This window comes from Sturnus vulgaris, chromosome 4 (assembly GCF_052056855.1).
Source record: "Sturnus vulgaris isolate bStuVul1 chromosome 4, bStuVul1.hap1, whole genome shotgun sequence".
Lineage (NCBI taxonomy): Eukaryota > Metazoa > Chordata > Aves > Passeriformes > Sturnidae > Sturnus > Sturnus vulgaris.
The window spans coordinates 40,782,973-40,797,389 of NC_142246.1; the positions used below are offsets into that span (position 1 = coordinate 40,782,973).

General features: G+C 35.4%; 1 protein-coding gene across 5 annotated transcripts in view; it reads right to left on the reverse strand.

Moving 5' to 3' along the window:
* The window catches only part of RAPGEF2 (Rap guanine nucleotide exchange factor 2), a 184,710-nt gene that overhangs the window by 75,823 nt on the left and 94,470 nt on the right, over positions 1-14,417 (reverse strand). For 3 of the 5 annotated variants that reach the window (XM_088163649.1, XM_088163648.1, XM_088163652.1), the window contains exons 5-7: positions 13,407-13,482; positions 11,119-11,286; positions 8,495-8,512 (exon numbers count right to left, since the gene is read on the reverse strand). In XM_088163649.1, coding sequence (XP_088019775.1) covers positions 8,495-8,512; positions 11,119-11,286; positions 13,407-13,482 — 262 coding nt within the window. The remainder of the gene's footprint in view (positions 1-8,494; positions 8,513-11,118; positions 11,287-13,406; positions 13,483-14,417) is intronic. The other 2 variants (XM_014883662.2, XM_014883658.2) reach the window with 1 other exon arrangement.

Below are 14,417 nucleotides of genomic sequence, written 5' to 3' on the forward strand. Positions count from 1 at the left end.
ACTTTACAGAAGATTGATAACTACCTCTCTCACGGGTATCCTACTGTTGGACTGTTAAAATGTGAAAATAAAATTCAGCGATTTTTCTGAGGTCAATCTACTGTCTAAATTCTACACTGTTAAGGTCATTAGTAGCCCTGTTGAAACCTGCTACCTGAAATACGCTTACATACTTGCATTATAAGGATGATTGTTGTGGCACAGAAGTGAATGTATCTGAGACCAACCAAGGCATGGGAACAATTAATTTAATTGTTTAATTTAATTAATTAATATGAAATATTAATGGATTAAAAACAAACAAACCCCAGATTTTTCAGTCTCCTGTAAACGCTAGCTGGTTTGCTGTTGGTATTTGCTGTTTATTTATTCATTGGGTGACTTCAGCAGTAGTGAAGGGGCAATATTTTTCTTCTCAGCTAATACAATATGTTTTCTTACGGTTTCTTACTTAGAAGCTTTAAGGAAGAATCTGAAATTCTGTTCAAGGTACAAATGTAGATGGGGCCAGCAGAAAACCACCAGACTGTCTGTTCATCTTTTTTAATGTGTACTTGAGCATCTCCCAGAGTAACTTACTACTTATCTTTAGTGTTTTGGGGAAGTTTAATTTTGAAAGAGCTGGTTGCTGTTACAGAGAATTTTCACTCACTTTAGTTATCTGTTGGAAGGAAATAACTCTTGCTTTTTTCTCTAGTCAAAGTCTCATGGCAGGAGACGCTCTGAAGAGTCTACTCCAGGGGTTCCCAATTAAAATCAACACTGAAGAGTTTACCAGTGTAAGAACGTTTTCTTTTGGGAGAACTCTCTCCTTGTGCCCCTGCATATCCTCTCTTGTGTAATGCACCATGCACTAACATATCCTGAGAGGTTTGTGCCCTGCCTCTAGCAACAGTAAAGAAATAATTCATACAGACTCTTATCAGTAACAAACCCCATGCAATTTCACATGTTCTTTACTTTTAAAGTAATTGCCAAGCAAAATGAGCCAAATTGGTTTTATACAGGAAAAAAGTCAAACCACAACATTATATCCTTCAAATAGAGAGAACTTAATATAAAATTCTAAGAAATGCCCTTTTCCTTTCCTCTTCCCTAATCAAATAAATCAGGAAGCCAACTACCATCACTTGACAGATGTCTCATTTTGCAAATGCAACACTACATTTTTCCCTTGCAATTACAAGATCAGCTACCTAGATATAGAATTGTTAAATAAAAACAGGTAGAAGTGCACCTACCGACTGAGTTTCCCTTGTAATATGGTTCTACGCTGTTTTGTATTCCAAGACTGGTGTCAGAATTCTTACTTTTAAAGTGGTCTTTTGTGCACCACAGATCATTTGAAGACTTTAAAACCAGTTAGCTACAGGCACTTACATTATAAATTACAATGTTCAAGAGTAATAAATAATTTAGAAGTAAAAGAAAAGTAAAATATTTTACATTGTAGCACATGCACATACACATGCATATAAAATAATGAAAAAGTATGAGAACACAGTATGTGTAGGTTTTCTGCCAGTAACATCAACAGTACATGTAACACCTGCCAGCTGTTCCAGCTGCATGTCAAAACTTTAGTGTCTGAAAATTCAAATATAATTAAGGCTAACCACTCAAACCTAAAGTCCAGCTCCCAAAACCCATTACACATACAACAGAATACTAACACTTTAACTAGACCTTACATTAAAAAATAGTTTTTTTAATGAAAAAAATTTCAAATCTTTCCATCAGAAAAGTATGAATACAAGGAATCTAAAAAAATGCTTTAAAAGTATGTCTGCACAACAGAGTGGTGAAGGACAGTGAAAGAAATGACACACAAACCTTGTGGTAAATTCAAAGTAACTACCTTGCTTTACTTAGGACTTGTTAGCTCTCCTGAACTGAACTGTCACCCATGGATGCAAGTAAATGTAAATGCTATGGATAATGGCATTTGCACTCAGCAGGATCTAGTCTGGGCACTGTAATACACACATCTACCCAATAAAGTTGAGAAGGATTTACCCATCACACACTGGACACGCTCCAGCAACTCAATGTCCTTTTTGTAGTGAGACCCAATATGTAACAGAGGATTCCAGGAGTGGCCTCACCAGTTCTGAGTACAAGTGACAATCACTGCTGATCCAGGACAGAATGCCATCTGCCTTCTTGGAACGTGGAACATTACATTTTCCACATGTTTCAATTCTATAATTCTTAGTTGCTTAGGATATTTTAACTACTAAATTTGTTAATCTTTTTTAGAGTGTGAAATTCACTTGGCCAAATGATAATGTGAAATTAGTCAAGTCAAATACAAGGTTTTATTAAAAGTACTCAGAAACACCTAATAATACTAATAATTTTATCTTTAATTCACTATGCCAAGCTCAGGTCACATAACTGGCTCAGATACTTGGGGAAAAAATGAACTGAGCTTCTTTCCATCCTTTAGTGGGAAAATAACTGCACTACTACTATCAGTCATGATACTGTACAGAAATGCCAGCATTGAAAGGATCTGTACTAGCATTCTACACATATATTATGGCAGGTCCCATTTCCCCATATGTACTTTATATACACACAGTGTTTCTAACTGAACAACCCCATGCTAAGGAAGAAGATATCCTTTTACACATGTATATATTTGCTTTTTTAAAATTTTCCTCTGCTCTAATCACAGAATCTGCTGAGTTGGAAAGGGACCCACAAGGATCATCAAGGCCAAGCAGTAGAAATTCAATATTTGTATTTAGTTACACTGTACAATGATCAATTTAGAAAAGAGTTATGAAAAATCCATTTTTTCTGCTGCATGAACAACTTTCTACTTTGATGACATACCTCACATTTAGTTTTATACTCTATATCTCAGAAAAACAATCTTTTATATAGTATAAAAGAACACATCACAAGTCAGTAGCAGCAATAAAATCATGCCACTCTGGAAAATCTATGCTATTAGTAGCTGAAGTTCTACATATGTGCGGTCAAAGTATTGGCAAGTCTACAAGCTGTAAACAGGACCTAGTGCCATTAATATGTCAAAAAAAACCAAAAAAACCTCAGAAGTATTACTGACACTTCAGTTGCAGAAAATACTGCATAGCTTCAATGTTTCTCTTTGAGTTTCCAGATCAAATCACAATTACAATCCAGTTATGACATCAATGTGAGCCCTTCCAAAGGGAATGGAAGAACAGTAAATCCCAATGGATAGAAGAGTTCTGCAGTAGGGATGATGTAATTTATAAAAATAGACAACCTCTGACAGAAGCTGCAAGTTGAGTAAATAACACACTGCATGTCATTAATTTTGCATTAGCTTGCCAGTAGTAATTACTAAAAGGATGATGAACGAACAATTTTGCTTTGCTTTGGGTGCTACACAACATAAAATGATAGTATTGCTCATATATTTATAATAACACAAAACTTAATACATAACTTGAAACAGTAACAATCCCTTACCACACAGATGAAGGAAGGAAGCTGTGAGGCTAAAAAGGTGGTGTTTTGCTAGAACACAGGGATGGGAATAACTTTTTCCCATTATAATATTACCAGTGGATGCTCTTATGAAGCAACATCCAACTTCCATTAAAAAAAATGGTTACCGTGAGCTGCCCAAATTCTCTCAAGCATTTCACATTTCAGGCAAAATCATCCTACAATTTTTGTAGTGTCTCACTTCAAAATGCACCTACCACGTATAACACAGTAACACTCTTCAGGAATTAGCATTACTGGATGTGTTCAAATATACAGGCTATGTATATCTATTTCGTATTTTTTATTACTTCCCATTATGATTTACACACCAAGGTCATCTGAAATCATGAGCAGATCATCACTATCATGGAATAATAAAACCAGTTGCTTTTGAAATTACACACTGGATTTTGTAGATGAAGAAAAGCAAGTTAACAAATATCCTTCCTGGTAAAAGGACACTCGCGCTTGGCAGTGTTAAGAACTAGTCCCTTTCTTTTATTAATTGAACAATCAATACAGTGTATTTTATTTTCAACATGAATATTAGAAGTGTTAAATAAATTATTTTATACTGTATTGTTATTAAGAGAGACAAATTTGGGCAAACAAGTATGCATTATTTATGCTAACATGTTTAATAAAACTTTGCATACCATGCTACTTCTCATCAGCAGTACTCTGCAAATTTAGGTGGGAACACAATTACGTTTTTCAGCTGACATTACTTAAATTAATTTGTGTCATAACCAGGAACAGAGTGAGTTCAGTTCAACTTTTATTTATGTGAGGCAACCTTCTTGCAATCATTTTGCATAAGCCACAGAGCAAAACCTTCTCAGCTTCCTTCCTCTTGACATTTTTCCTCTATCTGGGGAAAAAATCAGTCACCAGCAAGTCCCAAGATTTCATCTATTTAAATAGGTCCAGGTACCATAACTCATATAAGCCTCTAAAGCCTAAACCCTCAAACATTCTGCACTCCAAACATTTCTGACAACTGAGTGGATTTGTCCCCACTTGCTTCTATGGGCACTTTATTCCTTTGTAAATACATTTGCAACACTTCTAAGGTCAAGGATGCTTAAAAAATTGTTTACCTCCAACCTCTCCACATCCTTTACACCTTTTCACAAACTCAAGCTTTCATTGTGTCTACCACACCTTGTTGCCCACTGTCCTGTCAAACAATTTTCTTAGATGTGGTTCTTTCTTCCTGCAAGCAAGCTTTTCTTAATGTGAATACTCACGATTGAGTCTGTTGTTTGTATTTTGTTTTTCATTAAGTAATCTTGTATTAGAATGGAAGTTCTAGATATTTCTAAAAATCATCAGGAATATTAAAAGCTGCAGCTATTTACAGGCTTGAAAGATTGCCAGTGTTCCTTTAAACAGATTTCTTGTAGACTGGGTATCTGGCAACTGTTGCTAATGATTCAAACTGATTTAAAACAACTGAAATTTCACAGGACGACTAAGTACATTATGACACTGGTATTAATTTACCATGTGAAATGCAATGCACTAACATGAATATAGTTTATCAAGCTACATTACAATAATGCCAAGTCCACACTGTTGAAAAGCAAACACATATGAGGTATTTCATGATCATGATCATATTTAGTGTGGTCCATGGAAGGATATGTAGCAACATGTATTTTACAACATACAGCATAAGCAAACATGCAGAGAAGCAATGGTATTTTGCTGGTTTTTAACACTAAACCTCATCCCAAATTATACTGGATTTTGTAACAAAGCGCTAAAACTTGATTCATCTTCTTGTAATTCTTATCTACTATGTTAACAACCAGAAAACATTTGCTTCTCATCTGATAAACTTCCACATTGCTTCAGTAGGCACACACTGAATAAAGGAAAACAACCAGGGTTTTACATTAAATTCAGGCAGGAAAAAAAAATAATGGTTTTTTTTTTTAATCCTTCCTAAATGTAGCAATATGATATACAACAGCTTTTTAATGTCATTTTGCAGACAAAAGAAAGGTAAGGACAAATTTGATTCATAAAACAGAACAATCTGAACATAAATTTTCAATCCAGGTATTTTAGATTCTCAGTAGACAATGGGAATCCAAACCTTATCAGGAAAACAAAAGCAACTTTGCCAATGCTTTGCACTATTAGTTTTAAAAGAAGATAGGGGCAGGAAGAAATTCTTCAATGATTTGCTACAAAATGAGTAGGCTCTTAGCCTTTTCTAAACATAACACACACAAAAAAAAAAGAAACTAGAAAAACTCTCTTGCTTATTTTTTCAGGGAGTTGTGGCTGCAGATCAGATTTGACTCAGCAACATTAGACATGGTATAATTTCCAGTCCTCCTCTCATTCACATTTTCAGTCAACTCCTTCAAATAAAATCCAGAAGGAATATTTATCTGCCCTAAACACTTCTCACAATGCTCCACAGCAGTGTGAGAGGATAAAATTGTTACATGCCTGTAACTGAGATAGAAGCTGGGGTTATTGATGGCTCTGTGCCCACTGCTCTTTTCTTTCCAGCACGGATAAAGGGATTGTCACCCCACGTGAATCTCAAGCTGAATAGGATAAGGAAGGCTACTAAAGGCAGAGAGCCCTTTTGCAGTGATTTCAGCAGCTGGCTATAGAAAGCCTGGCTGAAAATGCGCTAGCAACAAATTTCATAAGCCTGTTAACTAATTCAAATCTAGAGAGATTCACACAGAGGAGAACACCACACACCATCTTTCTGTTCAGGGCTATCTGCAGGTGCTTCAGCATTATTCCTACAGGCCTAGCTGCACCTCTTTAAATATACCCCAGTGAGATTTGATACTTTGCCTTTAGCAAAGTAAAGACTACAGTACAGACTAGTAAAAGCCCACATCTCAGTTTACATACCAGGTCTAGAGAGACACAGACTATCACAAATCAGGAAGTAAAAAATCACTACTTGTAATATCTATGCCACTAAAGAACAACACCTTATTTTGGACAAAGTGATTTTTCCTTTATGAGTTTGTGTCAATTTATGCCAAATATATTATATTATATATTGCATACAGAATAGGCAGCTCAGCAACACTTGGACTGAGCATGACTAATTCTTCACAGAAGCACTGAAGTAGCCATGAAGTTTACTGGCAGTAAGATATTACAAGAAAGTCTATCCTTTTTTTAAGTCATTCCACAAATGACTATTCACTTTTAGAGTATTGAAAAAAAACCCAAATAAAACAAAAAAAAACCAAAAACCCCAGCGCCTAAAGCAGAAGTAAAGCCATGTAGGTTCTCAGGAGAATGGGTTCACATTTGTTTCAGTCAAATAACAAAGGCTTTGCACTGAATATATGACGTAGCCTTAAGTACAGGAAGACACAGAATGAAAATTCAGGATTTAAAATCCTAATTCAGCTATTAAGTAAGGAAGCATTAACACTAGTCTAGTTAAAGATGTTTCTGACACATGGAAAGCACAAGCAAACATTTTCTAGATTCAAGTGAGAGCAGCTCAAACTTATCAGCTTTGGTTTTTTTTCCTGAAAAAGACTGGATCAATTTTACCAAACTATAAAGGTGGTAAAAAAGATGTAATTTTATCAGTGTGATAAAACACATTCATTTTATTTCCATATATGACAAAGCTTCTATTTGCCTTACCCTAGAAATCACAACACTTGTTCCAAAAGTAACATGCCTAAGTACTGATACTCAACATTAGATTTCACTTCAACTGATCTTTCAAACATTACGGTAAGTTATAAAATACTACAAAGTCTTTCAAATTCCTACTGTAATTTGAGAAGTACATTATCACTCTTAAACATAGTGTTTTAGTAACCATAAGTCACTTAGGATCGTGCCACTGAAAAACCAGGGAGCACTGATCTGAAGGTAAGGAACTGGATTCCTAAAAGAAGTGTTCTACACATTTTGAAGAAAGAGAACATTTCAGCCCAGAAATCACTTGTCTATGATACTGGAAACATATTGAAATTTGAACCATCTATGTTTTAGATAAATTAATTTAACAATGTAATACATGAGGCACCTTTAAAATAAACACATTTTCTGATAAAAAATTACCAGGAGTATTGACCAAAGCAATTTTTGAAGAAAGGGAGAATTTTTCACCTAAAAAAACCTAAGTAGTTTCAATTTGTTTTCAGCTCTATCACAAGAGATTTCTCAAACGTAAAAGTGGGGACATTTAACAATTTGATAATACATATTCTTATCAAACCTTATATCTGATGGATGCTCAGTATTTATTTTGGCATTGACAAGTGCAACTGCAAATGCCACTTAAGTTTAAAAGATGCCACTCAGATCTTCAGATCATTTTGAGTGCATTTGATGTCTGATATCAGGAAAAACTTCCACATTTTGTTTGGTTTGGTACCATTCCAAGATACTTGACTTATTTGGGCACCTTCTTCTCCTTAACTTGGCAAAGCTGTGTTTCAGATAATGGCCATTTAGACATACTTTGCCTAAAAAAATCCAGCTTCCTTATACAGAGTCAGTAGAAACCATCAGAATGGAACACAAGCAAGAAACACCATGGCAAAGCCTTTTTCTGTTTCTTTATTGCTCATCCTGTCATGCTCCATTTCCCTGTTTTACTGACATAGAGGTACTAAATGGTGACGGGGGACCAATTTCTTAAGTCAAAATCAAAGATTAAGTCTTTTGTGTCATGAAGGAGATACTTGAGCAAAGAGTCAGCCAAACAGTAAGTATTTGATATAAACCCTTTGCTTAGAGTTCTCATTTCTTACACATCACATGGTGTCAGAGTAAGCAAGGTCAGTCAAGCTGGGCAAGAGACACTGCGCTGTCAGTAAATTCCACCCTTACATAAGTATTTTTATATCACAGTGAGATTGCTGAATCATGAAAGCAAAGGCTAGAAGGCAACTTTAGTCAAAAATGTCGCCTCAGTATCACGGTAATCACACAAGGAGCAAATCCCCAAGTCAATTGTTAGTGGACCATACACAGTAAGTTACGATACCTGAGGTTTAGTGCATTCCTGTGAGCCAAAATGAAATGAATGCCATATAGGAGGAAAGGAAAAGATGAACATTATCAGACATGCCATAGTAAATTCCACCACTATGAAGATAATGTTAAAATCAGGTTAATGAGGGTCCACCAACCAATACAAGTTGGCTCTACTGCAGAAAGCCATGCTGCAACTGAGAGCACTGCATTTAATTTTTAATTCTTGAAAAGTACACCATGCATCTGCATTTCATCTCTACATTTCACTCTATGCTTTTATGATAGAGAAAACTTTCTTCAGAAAATACTGTTTGAACTTTCTGAAGAAAAGCATTCAGAGACTACTGAAAATAAAGCATAATTATTTATCAACAACCAAAATAATAGTTCTATGAGTTAACTCTATGGATTTACGGTAAAACAGAATATAAAAAAATTACACATTGTGAAGATTTCAAGGATACTATCAAAGCAGCTTTATTACTTTGACTCTTATATATGTGACACCTAAACTAGAACACATGCAAATTTGAAAATAATTATAGCATATTAATCCTTTTTCAATTTAATTAATGCTTCCATCATTTTTTAACAAAAATTAAAAAGTAGAAACAAAAACAACACCCTAACACATGCTGACCAAAGAATGGATGGGCAACAAATCCACAAGATAAGTGCTATAATGTCTTGAATTCCTATGCATTTCCAAAAACATCCTGCTTTCTTCAGCCAATTTTTCAAGAAATTAAGACTAATTATATGAGGTCAAAGGACATAAAATAGGAAGGGCAAAAAGACATCGCAGCCTGTAACATGTATGGTTAAAGCAATAGAAATAGCATTGCTAGTAGAAGTGAATGAGAGAATAATGTCTACAAGATCACCAAATACTGTAAAAATAGGAGGAAATGGACCAGCATGAAGAGTCTTAACTACATTTTAAAACTCATTTGAGCTTATTTGACTCTATTTGCCTTGAAAAAATAAAGCCAGTCATATACATTCTATTACACTTTGAAAAGCAACATTTGACTGTAACTATTGTAAATTTTACAGTTTATTTGGCAATCTCTTTCATCTTTATATGAAATCTCACTTGCAATGGATTTCCCAGCACATACACAAAACCATTATGAACTTGCACAACAGAATAGCACAGGATGGATTTTTGCTTTTACTACCGGTTAAGCTTACAAAAAATTTATCAGGCACACCTAAAGTGAAATTTATACAACAGGCAAGGACCTACGAACGCAAATGGCATTGTGTAATCTAAATGTTGCCCTTCGAGCATTAGGCACAAATCACACTACCACTGTTTGCTAAGCACAACACACACATCTAAGTAATATGAAGTAAAATAATTCTTTCTGTAATTCCTATGAAGTACAATACCACTTTTTTTTTTTTTTTTGCAAAAACAGGCCAGTAAATGTTTTATCTTCAAACCAAGTGAACTGGCTCAATTCACCTTCAATTTAGAGGCAATTAAAACTTAACTGAAAATTAAACCATTAAAAGCTGTTGTATAAACAAAACCAAACTGTTGGCATAAAACATAATTATTCAAGTCATGAGGAAAAGCCTGTATAATTAACAGATGTAATCAAACATCTACACACTTATAGACACACATTGAATATACAGTGAACTGGCAAACAAGTCAAGGAATAAGGGTAAGGAAGGAAAAATTGAAAAAGCTAATAACTGCATTATACCAAAGACGGCATTTTAAAAACACTAAAGCTCTCATCCTGCAAATTTATATTCATATGGCATACATTTTACAAAATTCAGTCCATGGAACTCAATGAGATTAAATATACACAATGTCATTTATGCCCATGTCTTTATGGTTCTACCAGATTTAGGGCCTAAACAAATAAATGAGAGCCAAAGACAAACAACTTTTTCAGTATTTTGCTCACAGTTGGAATCAATACAAAACAAACATTAATCTAATAGAGCTTTTCTCAGTTTGAAAGCCATATAAAATACTTTGTAGAATAAGTTTTAATTATTATTTTCATCTCAAGAGAAAGTCTGGAAACATGTACAGATTCCCTCTCTCATCCCGAAAAGCAATCAAGCAAAATGATCAAATGATTTCCTCCATGATGGGCCAACTATATAGCTCACTAAAATCTAAGTATAAAGGGCAAATAACAGAAGTTAATTTAAATTTTACATTTAAGTTCTCGATTCCAAAAAGAAATTACAGATTTAATCCAATTTGGTGCACAGTGCTTTTCAGGCAACACCTTTTATCACATATGTCAACGAATGCTTCACTAACTGACCTTTTAACACAGCACACTAAACTAAGTCTACTGTAACTTAATAGCCAAAGGAAATGAGAACAGAATTTCCTTAACAGTTTCCCATAATGATTGGAACATCAAAAATAATACATGACACTCACAGTCATAAGAAACATACTTTCAACTCTGAACTAAGATGCAAGCTGCACACATGTTCACATAGTGATGGAGCCACATTCACAGTTACTTTGAAGGGAAACCTCCCCACAGAAGCACACTCAAAAGATACCAGCGAGTTTAGCTATTTTGACTGTTATTTTCAGTAGTTTTCCTGCTTATGTTTTTTTGTGAACCATAAATACAGACAGCTTACCGTATGGTAGCCTCTAGGAAGAGGTGGCTTCCCCACAGGATAAGGGTCAACAGTATCAATAATTGTTTGCCGCTCCCCTTTCTGGTTGATTTTCCTAAATCTTCTTCGAGATTGCCTGTGAGATGCTTGACGCTGGAAATATTCCTCATTTTCTTCCATGTAATCAACCTACAACAGATGCAAGAGAATGTGTCCTTTCCCACAAGAGAGAAAAATGCTTCTTCTTGTTTGAGAAATCCTATTTTCAAAAACCAGCAGCCAGCTTTGAGTTTCCTGCACTTTCTGCACTAAGTGTGAAATCTATTACTAAAAAAAAAAACAGAACAACATTAGTATGAAAAGGATCACTGAATATGATCACTTTTCAAAAATGACAGAAGAAAAATTCTCCCTTCCTCATCCCTTTCTTACGCTTGCACAAATACAAACATTTCACCAATCAATACAGTATGGAAAGAAAACTGGTACAAGAGAACACTTGCCTGTTTCCCTATTGAGCTCTATTCAGCATCTTCCCTAACCAATCCATGGCAAAAGCTTCACTCTTCAGGACTGTTTTATTATTTCAAATATTTTGAAGGCATAAAAGGATTTCTAATAGACTGGATTTATGTGTAAAAAAAACACTTCAAAACAGCAACAGGGAGAAGATAGATACCTATTGGGTATATTCTAGTATAAAATTAGTCTTCTCAGTTTCACTGTCTACAGAGTTTGAAGACTACTTCACTACACAACATTATGCTGCCATGAAAATATTTGAACTAATAATTCTCGTTTTCTTGGAAGAGAATTATCTTTTTGCAGTAATTTGGCTGAAAATCAACATCTCTTCTGTGTTCACCCTACTAATAGAAACTTTACTCGAGTTCTTTGAGACGAAACAAGGAAATGAAGAAAAAAAATCACAGCTTCCAGCATTGGCTATAATAAGGGGATTCAGTTAATTCCTGTTATTCAGTTCCATCCCTCAGAATGACAGATGAGGCACCCTGCAAGGTTTCTGAATATTTGTCAACAAGGAAACGTTAGACAAAATATTCCTACGAATTTGCAGCTTATCCATGTCAGAAGTATCACACATCAGTCAGCCCACATGACTAAGGACACCTCTCAGTGCACTAACTCAAAGAGATGAGCACAGTCCCTGGCTCACCAGAAGAGCAGGCAGTGTTTACCCCCTCTGCAGGGAGTATCTATTTCACGTCTGACACCTTCACACTCACACCCTGCTACACCTCTTGTGCGCCCAAACAACTCTGGGGATAGGGTTTTTTTCTATTCGAAGTGGAATTACTCCTGTGAAAGCCTGAGTGAAGCATTCCATTTCATCTTTCCAAAACTGTAGAGGTCATGTTTTTTGACAAACACGTGCCTCTGACCCAACATTATCCATCAGTCAAAAAATTTCTTGTTAAGTCATCTCCTTTCCCAAGCCTATCTTTATACCACTATTCCTTACAGCTTAACAAGGAATGCATGTGAAACAGACATACATTCACACAGCTACAACCAGTGAAATTGTACACTTCTAGAACACAAAACCGGGACAACAAACTGTTTCCCAGATGGTCAGATGTGAGTTACACAAACTGGCAATAAGCAAGTACAATCCTCAAGTAATACCACATTTTCCCGAGCCTCCACAAGTTTTACATAAACTGTTACTTTTTAGGAAAAAGATGGTTAGCATCATAGTCTATATTTAAGCTATCTATATGGCTTAGATAATTGTCATGCCTGTATTATGAACTGATCTGTATTCCCGTGACAGAAAGAAAAAAAATGAGCTCATTTGTTCAGATGATGCACCCTGAGGTGACAACTAAAACTTGTAAGCCTGTAAACCCTCAGAGACAATATTCTGCCACTGGACAACAGCAGATGCTGCTAACAAAGTACCCTCACCTTCACCCAGGAAGGCTGGCAGAATTTAAAACATTCAAATTTCTTCTTAAAAACTTGAGACGGTTGAGATTAAATTTAATTCAAATATTAATTACTTAAACTAACCTGAGATTAATACTTTAAGGCATCTATGTTTACCAATAATAATAAAGCTGCTTCAAAAAAAGACCCCACAAACTATTCTCCTAGCACAAGAAAACTTTAGTTTTACAAGAAATCTGAAAAAGTAAATGTAACAACAATATAAAATATAGGTATGACATCTTATATTTATTTAAAAATCACGTGAAAAGCAGAAAATGGTAAGTCTTATTGGAAGCTGAAGTGTTACCAAGGCTGGTCTGCAAAATTTGAAAACAAGTGACTGAAAATACTCTTACCACAATCATTTCAGATGGTTCTAAAACAATACATTCACATCCACGTCTGAAGCTGCCGGCAGAACGCTTGCCAAAACTGAAAAACAAAAAATATTTCAGTTAGAAAAGAAATCAGAGTTTTAACAGAATTCATAAACATATTTACGTCTCATCCAGATACTGTAAAGCACAGAAAAAACCTACATACCTGTGCACAATACAAGTTTCATGCATATGTCCTTCGACAATTAACTGAGACTCAAGGACACTGAGAGCTGACTATTTTGCATTTACATAGTTCCCTAAGAGTATCTGCTAAATAAGTCTATTAACACCAAAACAAGTGTCAATCAAGAGCTATCTACTGAAGAGGCACAGTTGATTCTGAACTGCACTAGTGAGTTTGATCTAGTATCTTCTGGCATTACAGTATTAAGTTACCTAGGCTATCTGCATTTCTTCAACAAAAGCTAACTGGCATACTCAGGAAAGAATGAAAAGGCTGATCAACTTCAATTACCTCTTTTCTACTTAAAATGAACTAATAAAATAAGGAAGATGAGTATATTCCCAAATTAATTAGATGAGGAGAAAAGGTTGTTCTGCCCATTCATGAGACATTCTCATCACAGTACAATAATCAAACATGATACTATTTTGTTCCCTGTAAGAAAAAACTGAAAGGTTTTTTATTTTGTTTCTGGAGTGCTCTGCCTGTATCAGATGAACCTGTGCACAGGCAGTGTTCACTGCAAAGAATCCTCAAAGTGCACACCATAAGCAGAGAGCCAGTACGCGAGTCAGTGACATCCACGACCTTTACAGTTATATCCCCAGTCATGGACCATGGGAGTGGATAAAGGCAGCCAGCTAAAGCTTTTTTCGGGAATGTGTGATTCTTCTTCCGGGTAAGAATGCCAGGTCAATGCCAGCCTTTCCCATCACAGACTGGAGGGCAGGACAGACAACAAATTGATCATAACTTCAGGACCCCTCTAAGTTTGCTGTAACCAATCCACCCTAAAATAGCTG